Source organism: Erythrolamprus reginae, chromosome 2, assembly GCF_031021105.1.
Source record: "Erythrolamprus reginae isolate rEryReg1 chromosome 2, rEryReg1.hap1, whole genome shotgun sequence".
NCBI classification, from domain to species: Eukaryota; Metazoa; Chordata; class Lepidosauria; order Squamata; family Dipsadidae; genus Erythrolamprus; species Erythrolamprus reginae.
This window is the reverse complement of record NC_091951.1, coordinates 6,853,992-6,870,187: the sequence shown is the minus strand read 5'-3', so window position 1 is coordinate 6,870,187 and position 16,196 is coordinate 6,853,992. Positions and strand designations below refer to the sequence as shown.

The window sequence follows — 16,196 nt, the reverse complement described above, 5'->3', positions numbered from 1 at the left end:
AGGTAATTATTATCCTTCTTTTGTATACTGATACTTTGTATTGTTACATTTTCAGTCTTTATTTCGAATCCATTCGTGCCATTTTTCCCAAATTCGTTTAGATTTTTTACTTTCAATCCCCTTAATTGAATTTGTCATTTCATCCATCTCAATACATGTATATATTTTATCAATAATTAAGCTCTCTGATGGAGTTTGTTCATTTTTCCATGTTTGTGCCAATGAGATTCTGACTGCAGTGCTTATATGTGTTATGAGGAAGAGCGTTTGTTTGGTATAAGATCTTTTCCAAATTCCTAAGAGCAAAATCATTGGTTTATTCATGCATGGAGAAAATCTTGGATGATTTTCTAGATTAGGCCTGTTGGAAATTTCTCTATCTCACATTTCCATATTTTTTCTGGCTGTAAGATGCTCCTTTGTATTCAGCTCCGGCCTCAGAATTATAATGTAGCATTTGGGGATAAAGATGAAGCTCAGCAGACAAGCATTGGAGGTCAGGATTGAGAAGACCTGCACAGCCACCATATATTTCCCTTTGGTGCTCAGGTAGGTGGGCACAAAAGTTACCCAGACACTGCAGAAGACCAGCATGCTGAAGGTGATTAGCTTGGCCTCATTGAAGGACCCGGGCAGATTCCTGGCCAGGAATGCTACTGTGAAGCAGATGGCAGCCAGGAAACCCAGGTAGCTTAGGGTGATATAGAACATGACATCAGAACCCTCATTACATTGCAGGATGATCACTCCAGGCTGAGAGTGGAGGTCAGAGTCAGGAAATGGGGGAGAAATTCCCATCCAGGTGGAGCAGATGATAATTTGGACACTAGAACAAGAAAGGACGATGGAGTTGGCCAAACGCTTCCCCAACCATCTCTTCACACGGTTGCCTGGTTTTGTGGCCAGGAAAGCCAGCACCACAGTAATCGTTTTGGCCAAGAGAGAAGAAACGGCAACTGAGAAGATGATGCTGAAGACTGTTTGTCGGAGAAGACAAGTGGATTTCCTTGGCTGACCAACGAAGAGAAGAGGAGACAAGGAACAAACCATGAGGGACACCAGGAGGATGTAGGAGAGGTCTCGGTTGTTAGCTTTGACAATGGGAGTTTCTTTGTATTTAATGAATATAATTAAGAGAAGGCTTGTGGTTAGGAACAAGAGTAGTGAAAAAGTGGACAGGATGATGCCCAAATATTCTTCATAAGACAAGAAGGATTGAACTTTGGGGATACATTGGACTCGGTCTTTATTGGGATATTTATTATCCAGACACTTGGTGCATTTTTTTGTATCTGAGAAAAACAAACAGTATTTCTTTAATATTCTGTCCATTTACATTTCAAGAAATACCTTCTTTGGAGAACAGCTGATAACTGGAAGTTTCTCAAGATGCATTTTTTATTATTGCCAGAGAAAGAAGATAAGAATAATAAGAATCTATGGAGAGGGGCGGCATACAAATCTATTAAATAAATAATAAAGAATACCATTTTCTTTTTAAACAATGCAGCTATATTTCTAGTAATCTATGAAATTGGGAGATGTCCTGGGATAAGAGTGAGTTTGAATGTAATTTGTAGAACCTTCATATTAAACCTACATTATTAGAGGTAAGCAATGAATCTTTTAATCTTTCTAGATTAACAGATAGCACTATTAGCATTTTCACAAAAGCATTTGTTAGCGGTAGAACCAAAACTTTTTAAAAAGATTAAGAAGCATATATAATATCTCTCTCCCTCTCTCTCTCTCTTTGTGTATCTGTGTGTGTATGTGTGTGGTGTGTGTGCATGCATGTGGCACATGTGCACATTGCTAAGGTCTATCAAACTGGAGGAACTCCTAGAAGAAGTCCTCTCTAATGTTCAGAACCCTCATCAAAAACTAAAATAACCCCCCCCTCTCTTCACAACCATGTATTCCCTTAATTTGGGATAAAGTCAGCGTGATTGGATGGATCTGAGCATTTACTGGATAATAAATTAATAATAATAATAATAATAATAATAATAATAATAATAATAATAATAATAATAATAATAATCCCCACTGCTGGATACGCCTTGTCATGGTAGTGGGGCTTGTGTGCTTCCATGAAGCTGAGAGCTGTGCCGGTGGTAGTGTAAACTACTGGGAGGTCTAATCTTGCAGGAGTGGTCAAAGCAGAGTTGCCAGACTAAACCTACCTAACCTATTTAAACTAATGGAGAGACAAAACAAAAAGAAGTCCATACTGGCTCGGTCGTCGCCCAGGATAAAAAGGACCGCGATGGCTGCTGTGGAACCTGGGCAGCCATCGACAAATGAGCTACAGGAACAAAACAAACAAAGCTTACAAATCAAAAAGCGGCAGAAATTCTCAATGTCAGAGAATCGCACAATCATGAAATGTTATTACAACTCAGAGCCTGAAAAACACGGATATCAAAGATGGATAATTCACCGCTACATCACGCAGTCCTAGGTGCTTGGCAGTCCTAGGTGCTTGGGAGGCGCCCGATTGGTGATGAAATACGAAATCCAGCATAGTGATCTCGTTTGCTGTGTTGTACTGACATAATAATAATAATAATAATAATAATAATAATAATAATAATAATTTATTAGATTTGTTTGTTGTCACTCTCTGAAGACTTGGAATGGCTCACAACAGTAATAAACAATATACAAATCCAATATTTAAAAAACATCTAAAACCCATATCATTAAAAAACCATACAACTCAGTGATACCATTCATAAACCATAATAGCCTGGGGGTCCCTCAATTACCCCATGACTGGCGACATAAATGGGTCTTCAATAACTTACGAAAGGCAAGGAGGGTGGGGGCAGTTCTAATCTCCAGGGGGAGTTGATTTGAGAGGGCCGGGGCCGCCACAGAGAAGGCTCTTCTCCTGGGTCCCGCCAGACGACATTGTCTAGTTCAGTGTTTCCCAACCTTTTTTGAGCCGCGGCACATTATTCATATTTTCAAAATTCTGGGGAACACTGAACGGGGGGGGGGGGGGGCAGGGGGGGCAGGGGGGGCGGGGGGGCTAAAGAAAAGTTTGGACAAAAAAAATATCTTCCTCCATTTCACTCTATTTCTCCCTCCCTCTTTCTCTCTCTTCCTTCCTTCCCTTCTTTCTCTCTCTCCATCCCTCTTTCTTTCTTTCTCTCTTTTTGCTCTCTTTCTCTCTCCCTCCTTCCCTCCCTCTGTCTTTCCCTCTCCCTCCTTCCCCCCTCTCTTTCTCTCTCTCTCTTGCTTTCTTTCCCTCTCTTTCTCTTGCTTGCTTTCTCTCTCATTCTCTCTCCCCTCCTTTTTCTCTCTCTCTCTTTCTCTCTCGTTCACTACGCTGGCAACAGAGAGAAAAAGAAAGAGAGAGAGAGAGCCAGAGCCCCTCGCCCTCCCAGACCTCCCCAGCGCCCGGCCACGTGCCGCCTCCCGTTAGCCCAGCCGACATTTCCCTGCTGCCGTTTTCTCTTCATGGTGCAAAGCCACACAGTCCCGGACTCCCGGATTGCTCACCCCAAGGGAGGAGGTGGCGGCGGAGGAGAGGGGGAGGATCGCGCCCCAAGGCAGAAGGCGGCGGAGGAGGAGAGGGGGCGGATCGCGCCCCAAGACAGGAGGCGGTGGCGGAGGAGAGGGGGCAGATCGCGCCCCAAGACAGGAGGCGATGGCGGCGGAGGAGAGTGGGTGGATCGGGCGGGCAATGGGGCAGGGCGGAGAAGCCAGGGGCGCATTTGGCCGGAGGCACCGTGGGGAGGCAGGGGTGGCCGCGGCTTCCTTTACTCCTACTGCCGCACCTCCCCGCCCCTGCCTCCTTTTCCCCACCTTCCTTCTTTGGGGCCCAGCAGGAGAACGCCAGATACGGCGGTCCAGCACTGGCAGCACCCCGCCCAGCTGGAGCTTCTCTAAGTCCTAGCTTCGCGGCACACCTGGCCGTGTCTCACGGCACACTAGTGTGCCGTGGCACACCGGTTGGGAAACGCTGGTCTGGTTGACGGGGCCCAGAGAAGGCCAACTCTGTGGGACCTTATCAGCCACTGGGTTTCATGTGGCAGAAGACAGTCCCGAAGGTATTCTGGTCCAATCCCATATAGGGCTTTATAGGTCATTACCAACACTTTGAATTGTGACCAGAAACTAATCGGCAGCCAATGAATGCCCTTCCTGATGCCATATGGAGTTCGTAGCAGATATATTTTTCTTTGCTCACTCGGAGAGATAAACATCTGCTGCTGCTTAGGATTGAATTCTTAGGCTTTCAAGTGGGAGGCAAGTATCTTTACCACTAGGCCATCATGCTGCTCATTCATAGGAAGCACAATTATTAAATATATTTGCCTAGAAAGATTAACAGATTTATTATTGGGAGGGGGGGTTACCTCTATTAATGTAGCTTCATAGGAACCTAATTCTACATAGTTTCTTCTATGGTAATAGCACACTACTAACCAGAGCATACAAAACTTTCACTGAACCAATCCTTGAATCTAGCTCATTTATCTGGAACCCACTCAACACTTCGGACATAAACAGCTTATAAAACATCCAGAGATACTTTACTAGAAGAGCCCTTCACTCCTCCACTTGCCACAGAATACCCTACGCAACCAGATTTAACAATCCTAAGTTTAGAAAGCTTAGAAATAAGTTGCCTTAAATATGACCTAAGCATAGCCCATAAAATCATCTGCTACAATGTCCTTCCCATCAACAACTACTTCAGCTTCAACCACAACAATACATGAGCACACAACAGATACAAACTCAAAGTAAACTGCTCCAAACTCGACTGTAGGAAATTTGACATTAGTAACCAAGTAGTTAATGCATGGAACTCACTATCTGACTCTGTAGTATCATCACCTATCATCACTCTGTAGTATCATCACCTAGTATCATCAACCATCAAAACTTTACTCTTAGACCAGGGGTCCCCAACTTTTTACACAGGGGGCCAGTTCCCTGTCCCTCAGACTGTTGGAGGGCCGGACTATAAAAAAACATGTGAACAGATTCCTATGCACACTGCACATAGACATCACTGCACTGCGCGTAGACATCAGAGAGTTATTGTTAATGGCGAGTATTCTGAGCAGAGTCAGGTTACAAGCGGTGTGCCACAAGGATCTGTTCTGGGTCCTATTCTTTTTAATATATTTGTGAGTGACATAGGGGAAGGTTTGGTAGGGAAGGTTTGCCTATTTGCCGATGACTCTAAAGTGTGCAATAGGGTTGATATTCCTGGAGGCGTCTGTAATATGGTAAATGATTTAGCTTTACTAGATAAATGGTCTAAGCAATGGAAACTGCAGTTTAATGTTTCCAAATGTAAAATAATGCACTTGGGGAAAAGGAATGCTCAATCTGAGTATTGTATTGGCAGTTCAGTGTTGGCAAATACTTCAAAAGAAAAGGATTTAGGGGTAGTGATTTCTGACAGTCTCAAAATGGATGAACAGTGCAGTCAGGCGGTAGGGAAAGCAAGTAGGATGCTTGGCTGCATAGCTAGAGGTATAACAAGCAGGAAGAGGGAGATTATGATCCCACTATATAGAATGCTGGTGAGACCTCATTTGGAATACTGTGTTCAGTTCTGGAGACCTCACCTACAAAAAGATATTGACAAAATTGAACGGGTCCAAAGACGGGCTACAAGAATGGTGGAAGGTCTTAAGCATAAAACGTATCAGGAAAGACTTAATGAACTCAATCTGTATAGTCTGGAGGACAGAAGGAAAATGGGGGACATGATCGAAACATTTAAATATATTAAAGGGTTAAATAAGGTCCAGGAGGGAAGTGTTTTTAATAGGAAAGTGAACACAAGAACAAGGGGACACAATCTGAAGTTAGTTGGGGGAAAGATCAAAAGCAACATGAGAAAATATTATTTTACTGAAAGAGTAGTAGATCCTTGGAACAAACTTCCAGCAGATGTGGTAGATAAATCCACAGTAACTGAATTTAAACATGCCTGGGATAAACATATATCCATCCTAAGATAAAATACAGAAAATAGTATAAGGGCAGACTAGATGGACCATGAGGTCTTTTTCTGCCGTCAGACTTCTATGTTTCTATGTTTCTATGTTTCACATACCTTATTTCTCTCTCTCTCTCTCTCTCTCTCTCTCTCTCTCTCTCTCTCTCTGTCTGTCTTGCTTTCTCTCTCTCTTGTTTTCTTTCTCTCTCTCTCTCTTGCTCTCTCTCTTGCTTTCTTTCTGTTTCTTGCTCTTTCTTTCTCACTCTCTCTCTTGCTATCTCTCTTCCTCCCTCCCTTTCTCTCTCCCTCTCTTTCTCCCCCTCCTTCCCTTCCCTCCCTCCTTCCTCTCCACTTCCTTCCCTTGCTCTTTTTCCCTTTTCTTTCTTTCTCTCCACTTCTCTCTCTCTCTTTTCCCTCTTTCACCCTCCCTCTTCTCTCCCCGTGGAGGACTCACCCAAGAAGTCTCCACCCTCCAACCCCGGACTCCCATTCAATCCCCATTCAGAAAACAGGAGCTAGCAACTCAAAGAGGAGGAGGAGGTGTGTGTGTGTATGTATGTGTGTTGTGCCCAGCTTGGCTTTCAGCAAGCCTTACTTTACCTTGGGTGAGATAAGATTGAAGGGGACGTTCTCACTGCTTTTCCAGAGTGGCCTTGGAAAAGATCCGCGGGCCAGATAAATGGCCTCAGCGGGCTGCATGTGGCCCACGGGCTGTAGTTTGGGGACCACTGCCTTAGACCAATGAAGGGCTACCATTTTTTTTACTACCACACTGTGGGCGTGGCTTATGCTAAAGTGTCCACATTTTTACATTGGTAAAGAGGGACACCATTGCCCGGGGGGGGGGAGGTTCTTGATTAAAAAATTGGTCTATATGGAGCAAAAAAAAATCTTTCTTTTTTTCTCTCTCTTTCTCCCTCCCTTTCCCTCTCTCCCTCCCTCTTTCATTCTCTCTCTTCCTTCCTTCCTCTCTTTCTTTCTCTCTCTCTCTCTGTCCCTCTTTCTCTCTTTCTCTTCCTCCCCCCATTTCTATTTCTCTCTCTCAATGGGCTGAATCCTTATTCCCACCTCCCCTCCCCCAGTCTGTTGGAATGCACAAACGTTTGGGAAAGTTTCTGGCCATGCCATGGCCGAAGTGGGAAGGAACAGACAGAACACACAGGAACCATTGGGGGTTTTGGGAAGGAGGGAGGGGAACTCAGGATCATATTAGAAAAACCGGGAAAGGAAAAAAAAGTCACTCACTGTTCTTGCTGTAGGTGAAAGGGAGCCATTGGAAAGGTGGAGGCTGCTCAGGTCAGGAATCGTTATAAAGGGATAGCCAGGACACAACACAAAAAGCCAACAAATTTTTTTAATGCACTCAAATCTACAGAAAACAGCAAGAGAATTTCACAGCAGCCTTTTCCCTACTACCAAAAGGGGGGGGGGAGAGAGAAGATTAAGGGTTTCTTGGCTCCTTGCGGCAGCGGCTGCTATGGTTTTCATTGGCTTTTTGTGTTGTGTCCTGGCTATCCCTTTATAATGGTGAGAACAGTGACTTTTTTAAATCTAGAAATGGTTTCCTTCCCCGGTTTTTCTCCTCCTGCTCTCCCCCCACCACTGGCCATCCTCTTCTTCATTCCAAAATCAGGACATTTTGAAAACACCGTGGGACGAAGGACAAATGATTGAAAAGAGGGACTGTCTGGAGTGGAGCTCCATTTTCGCTACCCCACTGCATTCCCCCCCCATCTGGGGAGCAGCCCATCCCTGCCTTATACTATCCACTGTTGACCTCACCCAATTCCTAAGAGGTCAGTAAGGGGCACACATAAGTGCACCAGTGTGCCTTCCATCCCCTCTCCTAATATTTTTCTCTTACTAGTATCATGTATATAAATATTGTTAGCTCATTGTATACGATATAGATGAGTCTTCAGACTCTTGCAGAAGGTAAGGAGGGTGGGGGCAGTGCGAATCTCTGGGGGAGCTGATTCCAGAGAGGCAGAGCCTCATTGACAGGACCTGGAGAAGGCCAACTCCAGGTCCTGTCAATGAGACTCATCTATGTCGCCAGGCATGGAAGCATTAGACCCTAGCTCCCTGGCCAAAGAATGTAATGTATGTTTGTTGTGTGAATGGGAATGATTGATGTTTAATGTCACAGGGGCTTTAGATTAATCAGTTTTTAAATTAATTGGATTGATTGATTGATTTGATTGATTGGTTGGTTGGCTGGCTGGCTGGCTGGCTGGCTGGCTGGCTGGCTGGCTGGCTGGCTGGTTTGTTTGTTTGTTTGTTTGTTTGTTTGTTTGTTTGTTCGTTCGTTCATTCATTCATTCATTCATTCATTTATTTATTTATTTATTGCTCACTCCAAAAGGACTCTGAGGGCATATCAATGCAATAAATGAATGAATGAATGAATGAATGAATGAATGAATGAACGAATGAACAAAAAACAAAGAAACAAACGTGAGACTGGAGGGGAGCTGGGCAGGGGACAGGAAAGCTCGTCTGAAAGAGGAAAGAGGAAAAGAGGAAAAAAACCAAGGAGAGCAGCTGCAGCAGCAGCAGGGGGAAAAAGGAGAGCCGAGCCAAGACCAGTAATCCAGGAAGTGACTGCCGCCAATCAGCTGGAGCTGTGCACGCATCTTCAATACCGCCAGTGGAACTGAGTTCCACCCCATCCTGCCTGCTTCCCACCCTGGCCCTATCTAATAAAATTATTATTATCCTTTATTGTCTATTAGCCTCCATTTCAATCACTGCTAACAATGGAGCATGATCTGATAACCAAATACTTTAACTTCAGCTCTCTTGATCTGTACCTCCCCTATTTTATTCATTAATATATAGTCAATACAACTAAATTTATTATGTCTTGCTGAATAAAATGTATCCCTGTTTGCTACGTTTGCATGGAGGTCCAACATATTAATTGTATTTATTTTCTCGCCTCCCTGCTGTTAATTCCAAATTAAAATCACCTGCTAGGATCACTATGCCTTCTGCGAAGTTATCTAGCTTACGCTTTACATTTATTATGAATTGCTTTGTATTTGCATTAGGAGTATAGATTGCTGCTAAGGTTGTTACCTTATTATTTATTTTCCCCTTAATGACAACTTTGAGAACTAATCAGCCAAACCAACTTAGTAACTGAGAACTGATACGACCTTGCTGCTAACCAAATTCCTATATTCTCTATATATACACTTTATACACTACTGATTAGATTGGATTCATTTTAATTAACTAAATTATTACATTATTATCCATATTTTATATATTTTATATTTTTATGTGTATCTATTACCTTTGTTAGTATTTTAATTTTTAGTATTTTTAACTATAAATTGATTTACTTTTAACTAAATTATTGGGGGGGTTTAATGATGGACAATTGGGGAGGGTGTAGTATATATGGAGTGAATGATTGGTATGGATGGGATGTATGGGGTTACAATATGGGTGAAATGAATGGGAAGGATGCAAGTAACATAGTTGGCCCACCTGGCGCTGGAGAGGCGGGGGGGAGGCACCTATCTCTGGGGGGACAGAGGGTCAGAACATCCCGGTGTTGCTGGGGAGAGGCAGATATGGCGGGGGCCACAGAGTTAGCTGTTCCAGGGGAACGAGGGATCGTTGCGTAATAATGATCCCCTGTTCTGGCTCTGTGAGCCCAACCTTGGGTACTGGTGAGGAGTGTAATTCTGGCCCTGGGCTCAGGTTGCTGCTGCTTAATGCCAGATCGGTGGTAAATAAAGCTCTCCTCATCCGGGATCTAATCCTGGATGAGGAGGCCGACCTGGCATGTATTACTGAAACCTGGCTGGGCCCAGAGGGAGGAGTTCCTCTCTCTGAAATTTGCCCAGCTGGGTTTCAGATATGGCATCAACCTCGACCCCAGGGAAGGGGGGGAGGAGTGGCTATTATAGCCAGGGGGAGCCTTTGCCTACGTAGACTCATTGCTCCAGAGATTGCGGGTTGAGAATCTCTCTTGATGAAGCTGGACTTAGGGGTTCAGGTGGGCTTGTTTCTCACGTACCTGCCTCCCAGCTGCTTGTCAAAAGCCCTGCCTCTGCTGCTCGAGGAGGTAGCCGGGTTGGCGGTGGAGTTCCCCAGACTTATTGTCTTGGGGGACTTCAACCTGCCGTCACTCGGCGAAGCCTCTGGACTGGCACAGGAGTTCATGGCCACCATGACAGCCATGGACCTGACTCAAGTAATACAGGGTCCGACTCATGAGGGAGGGCACACGCCCAACATGGTATTCCTCTCTGAGCAATTGAGTAATGGTCTGAGACTAAGGGGCTTAGAAATATTGCCTTTGTCATGGTCAGACCATTTTCTACTATGGCTTGACTTCCTGGCTCCAATCCTTCCCCGCAGGGAGGCGGAACCAACTAAGATGTTCCGCCCCAGATGCCTGATGGACCCAGAGGGCTTTCAGATGGTACTTGGGGTTATTCCAGATGCACTCGTCCACAGTTCGGTGGAGTCTCTTGCGGAAGCCTGGAACAAGGCTGCAGCGGAGGCTCTTGATCGGATTGCGCCTTTGCGACCTCTCCATGGCGCTAGACCCCATAGAGCTCCATGGTTCAACGAGGAGCTCCGGGAGTTGAAACGCCAGAAGAGACGTCTAGAGAAGCGATGGAGGAAGAGCAAGTCTGAATCTGATCGAACACTTGTAAGAGCTTTTATTAAGACTTACAAAGTGGTGCTTAAGGCGACAAGATGCGCGTATCATGCCGCCTTGATTGCATCAGCGGAATCCTGCCCGGCCGCTCTGTTTAGGGTGACCCGCTCCCTTCTTAACCAGGGGGGAGCTGGGGAGCCCTTACAGAGTAGTGCCGAGGACTTTAACACGTTTTTCGCTGATAAAATCGCTCAGATTCGGGCGGACCTCGACTCCAATTGGAAAACAGAGTCGGCTGACAACGAGTCAGTCGAGGTGACTGGGGCCCGTACTTGTCCACCTGTCTGGGAAGAGTTTGATCTGGTGACACCTGATGAAGTGGACAAGGCCATTGGAGCTGTGAGTTCCGCCACCTGTTTACTGGATCCGTGTCCCTCCTGGCTGGTCTCGGCCGGCAGGGAGGTGACACGGAGCTGGGTCCAGGAGATTATCAACGCTTCCTTGGGGAGGGGATCCTTTCCATCATCCCATAAAGAGGCGCTTGTGCGCCCCCTCCTCAAGAAGCCTTCCCTGGACCCAGCCGTACTTAATAACTACCGACCGGTCTCCAACCTTCCCTTTATGGGGAAGGTTGTCGAGAAGGTGGTGGCACTCCAGCTCCAACGGTCCTTGGAAGAAGCCGATTATCTAGGTCCCCAGCAGTGGGGTTTCAGGCCCGGTTACAGCACGGAAACTGCTTTGGTCGCATTGATGGATGATCTCTGGCGGGCCCGGGACAGGGGTTTATCCTCTGTCCTGGTGCTTCTTGACCTCTCAGTGGCTTTTGATACCATCGACCATGGTATCCTTCTGCACCGGCTGGAGGGGTTGGGGGTGGGAGGCACTGTTCTCCAGTGGTTCTCCTCCTACCTCTCCGGTCGGTCGCAGTCGGTGTTAGTGGGGGACCAGAGGTCGACTCCGAGATCTCTCCCTTGTGGGGTGCCTCAGGGGTCGGTCCTCTCCCCCTGCTATTTAATATCTACATGAAACCGCTGGGTGAGATCATCCAAGGGCATGGGGTGAGGTATCATCAGTACGCTGATGATACCCAGCTTTACATCTCCACCCCATGTCCAGTCAACGAAGCGGTGGAAGTGCTGTGCCGGTGCCTGGAGGCTGTTGGGGCGTGGATGGGTGTCAACAGACTCAAACTCAACCCGGATAAGACGGAGTGGCTGTGGGTTTTGCCTCCCAAGGACAATTCCATCTGTCCTTCCATTACCCTGGGGGGGATTATTGACCCCCTCGGAGAGGGTCCGCAACTTGGGCGTCCTCCTCGATCCACAGCTCACATTAGATAACCATCTTTCAGTTGTGGCGAGGGGGGCGTTTGCCCAGGTTTGCCTGGTGCACCAGTTGCGGCCCTATCTGGACCGGGACTCATTACTCACAGTCACTCATGCCCTCATCACCTCGAGGTTCGACTACTGTAATGCTCTCTACATGGGGCTACCTTTGAAAAGTGTTCAGAAACTTCAGATCGTGCAGAATGCAGCTGCGAGAGCAGTCATGGGCTTACCTAGGTATGCCCATGTTTCACCAACACTCCGCAGTCTGCATTGGTTGCCGATCAACTTCCGGTCACAATTCAAAGTGTTGGTTATGACCTTTAAAGCCCTTCATGGCACTGGACCAGAATATCTCCGAGACTGCCTGCTGCCGCACGAATCCCAGCGACTGATTAGGTCCCACAGAGTGGGCCTTCTCTGGGTCCCGTCAACTAAACAATGTCAGTTGGCGGGCCCCAGGGGAAGAGCCTTCTCTGTGGTGGCCCCGGCCCTCTGGAATCAACTCCCCCCGGAGATTAGAACTGCCCCTACTCTCCTTGCCTTTCGTAAACTCCTTAAGACCCACCTCTGTCGTCAGGCATGGGGGAACTGAAGCATCTCCCCCGGGCAGATACAATTTATGAATGGTATGTTTGTATGTATGTGTGTTTAGAATATGGGGTCTTTTAAATATTTTTAAACAGTAATTTAGATTTGTTGTAGATTGTTTTTTCACTTGTTGTGAGCCGCCCCGAGTCTGCGGAGAGGGGCGGCATACAAATCTAAATAATAAATAAATAAATAAATAAACATTCTACCATCTTTATCTCTTTTAATATTAATTAATTGAAATGGTACTCTTTGATTTATCACAATTGCCACTCCTCTACTTTTTGTGTTCCCTCTAGATTCATAAATCCTTTTCCAGTCACTATTATTAACTAATTTGTCTGATCTTTTCCTCCCTTTATGAGTTTCTGATAAAAAGCAAAAAATCACCTCTACTATCCCTGGACAATTTCATAATTCTATAATGTTTTTTCTGTGATGACATTCCATTCACATTTAATGACAATAAAACCCTTTCATCCATTATACATACTTTTGAATGTTTTTCCCTCTCCTGCAAAACAGAGCCTATTGGAAAAGTTTTTGTTAATTGCTTAACTTAGGTAAGAAAAATCATAAACTTACATATAAACTGGGTGAAACTGCACTCAATAGCATAGGGATCTTGGAGTCTTAGCAGACAACATGAGCCAGCAATGTGCAGCAGCAGCCAAAAAAGCCAATGCAATCCTAATTGTATTAACAGATGGATACAGTCTAGGACTAGAGAGGTACTAATACCACTCTATAAAACCGTACTTTGACGACACCTAAAATACTGCATCCAGTTTTGGTACCACACTATAAAACAGACATAGAAACTCTAGAGAAACTGCAGAGGAGAGCAAGCAGGATGATTAGGGGACTGGAGACTATAACATACGAAGAGCGGCTGCAGAAACTTGGCATGGCCAGTCTAGCGAAGAGAGGGACCAGGAGAGACATAATAGCAGTGTTCCAATATTTGAAGGGCCGCCACACAGAGGAGGGGTCAGACTGTTTTCCAATGCACTTGAAGGCCAGACAAGGCATAATGAAGGGAAGCTGAACAAGGAAAGATTCAACCTGGAAATAGGAGGAATTTTCTGACAGTGAGAGCGATCAACCAGTGGAATAGCTTGCCTGCAGAGGTTGTAAGAGCTTCACCATTTGAGACTTGGATGACCATTTGTCTGAAATAGTATAGCGACTCCTACTTGAGTGGAGAGTTGGACTAGATGACCTACAAAGTCCTTCCAACTCTAGTAGTAATTTTAAACATGATGCATCCAGCCCATGGGCCACCAACTTGGCACCCCTGCTACAGATAATAAATTGTACAGTTTGAAAATTAAACTGTCTTTTAACTTGTGGTTGCATGAAAATTCCTTGGATGTATTGTGCTGAATCTACTTCCATAAGGCCTGTCCTTTTCTTTGGTGTCACCCACCTTCCTGAGTGGAGATGGTTCCCTCCGGACAAGGAACACAGTCATAGCAGCAAACTGGCTCTCCTTTCTGAGTCCGCTTGAAAAATCCTGGGTGACATTTTTCCACACATTTGGACTGAGGAGGAGCCTAAGCAGAAAAACAAATAATTCCAAAAGAACATAGTATGTTACCGTCAACCATCTCGATATGCTGACATGCTCTTGAAGTAAGACTAAAAGTAGAGTGCATTCAAAGAAAATTATTACAAAATGTTTTATAGATGGTACTAAATACCATCTAGATTGGCAAAAATATATCTAGATTCCAATCCAAAGTGTTGGAAATGCAAAAAAGAGTTAGGCATCTTCTTTCATCTATGGTGGACCTGTCCCAAAGCGAAAGGTTTCTGGAAAATGATACAAAGATGTTTACAGGAGATAATAGACATGGAACGAGAATGCTTCTTACTAGAAATTAGAAAAAAACAATATTCTAAAAAAATCAATATTTAATAACCCATCTAATAACAGCTGCAAAGATTTGCTATGCGCAATATTGGAAAAATAATGCAGTACAGAAAATATAGTAATAGACAGCAACATAATGACATTAATATAAAAGTACTACCAATTGAATTTATTCATGAGATTGAACAAGGAATGAAGGGATCCCAAGAGATCTCAAAAGAGATTTAGAAGGTGGTTTGATTAAAGAGGAGGTAGAGTTTCACAGGTTTGATGATGATTATATGAAAATAAGCACTTGTATTGAGAATATGTGTGACCCGACACCTCGGAATGGGCAAAATAAGAAAGAATTTGGGATGGAATTTGGAAAACCTGCAAAAATTGTATATTTTGACAGAGAAAGAGGAAGAAAGTATCTGATTTTAAAAAGATAAGAAAAATTAGATATAAAACTACTGGGGTTTAGCAAGAGGAATGGAAATTTGAGGATGGATGATTAAATACTTAAATGAAATGGTGTAATGATACCATTAGAATTAGCATTGTTCTTTTTAAAATAAATGAATGACAAAAGAATTTATAAAATTGTATCAGAAGGATAGAATATATGAATAATTTATGTTGTGGTTGGCACTGGGCCAGTTCCTGCTCCAAGGACTTTGGGGATTGGTTTGGGAGAATCCTCACGTTATCAGAGACGGTTTTACTGCCAACAGCTTCGGACAGTGAAGCTTCTGTGTCAAGGGAAGATTCTGGAAGGGAAGATTCTGGAAGTGAAGCAGGATCGGACGATGGGGTAATTAAAGGCAGCCCATTAGCTAATTACCCCATTAGTGAGTCATCATCATTAGACTCAGAAGAAGATGCTCGCAGGCACAGGTTTATGACGAGGGAACAACTGCGCAAGTAAAAGACTGATGTGAGTTAATGTTTTTGAAATGTTCCATGTTTTTATTTTTCCTTTTTTACTATTAATTAAGTTTGGAAATACAGTGATACCTCGTCTTACAAACCCATCGTCATACAAACTTTTTGAGATACAAACCTGGGGTTTAAGATTTTTTTGCCTCTTCTTCCAAACTATTTTCACCATACAAATCCAAGCCGCCGCTGGGATATCCTGCCTCCCGACTTCTGTTGCCAGCGAAGTGCCTGTTTTTGCGCTGCTGGGATTCCCATGAGGCTCCCCTCCATGGGAAACACCACCTCCGGACTTCCATGTTTTTGCGATGCTGCAGGGGAATCCCAGCAGGGGAATCCCAGCAGTGCAAGTCCAGAGGTGGGGTTTCCCAGCGAGGGGAGCCTCAGCAAAATCGCAGCATCACAAAAACATGGAAGTCTGGAGGTGGGGTTTCCCATGGAGGGGAGCCTCAGCGGATTCCCAGCAGTGCAAAAACGGGCGCTTCGGCTGGCAAAAGGATGAGTTTTGGGCTTGCAGGCATTAATCACTTTTCCATTGATTCCTATGGTAAAATTTTTCATCTTTCAAACCTTTCACCTTACAAACCTCAACTAAACTAATGAATAGGTTAGAAACATAGAAACATAGAAGATTGATGGCAGAAAAAGACCTCATGGTCCATCTAGTCTGCCCTTATACTATTTCCTGTATTTTATCTTAGGATGGATTTATGTTTATCCCAGGCATGTTTAAATTCAGTTACTGTGGATTGACCAACCACGTCTGCTGGAAGTTTGTTCCAATCATCTATTACTCTTTCAGTAAAATAATATTTTCTCATGTTGCTTTTGATCTTTCCCCCAACTAATCTCACTTTGTGTCCCCTTGTTTTTGTGTTCATTTTC

At 44.6% G+C, this 16,196-nt stretch overlaps 1 protein-coding gene across 1 annotated transcript in view; it reads right to left on the bottom strand.

Moving 5' to 3' along the window:
* Positions 1–381: 381 nt before the first annotated feature.
* The window catches only part of LOC139158810 (vomeronasal type-2 receptor 26-like), a 28,794-nt gene continuing 12,979 nt past the window's right edge, over positions 382–16,196 (bottom strand). Inside the window, exons 5-6 of the mRNA XM_070736147.1 lie at positions 13,944–14,070; positions 382–1,292 (exon numbers count right to left, since the gene is read on the bottom strand). Coding sequence (XP_070592248.1) covers positions 382–1,292; positions 13,944–14,070 — 1,038 coding nt within the window. The remainder of the gene's footprint in view (positions 1,293–13,943; positions 14,071–16,196) is intronic.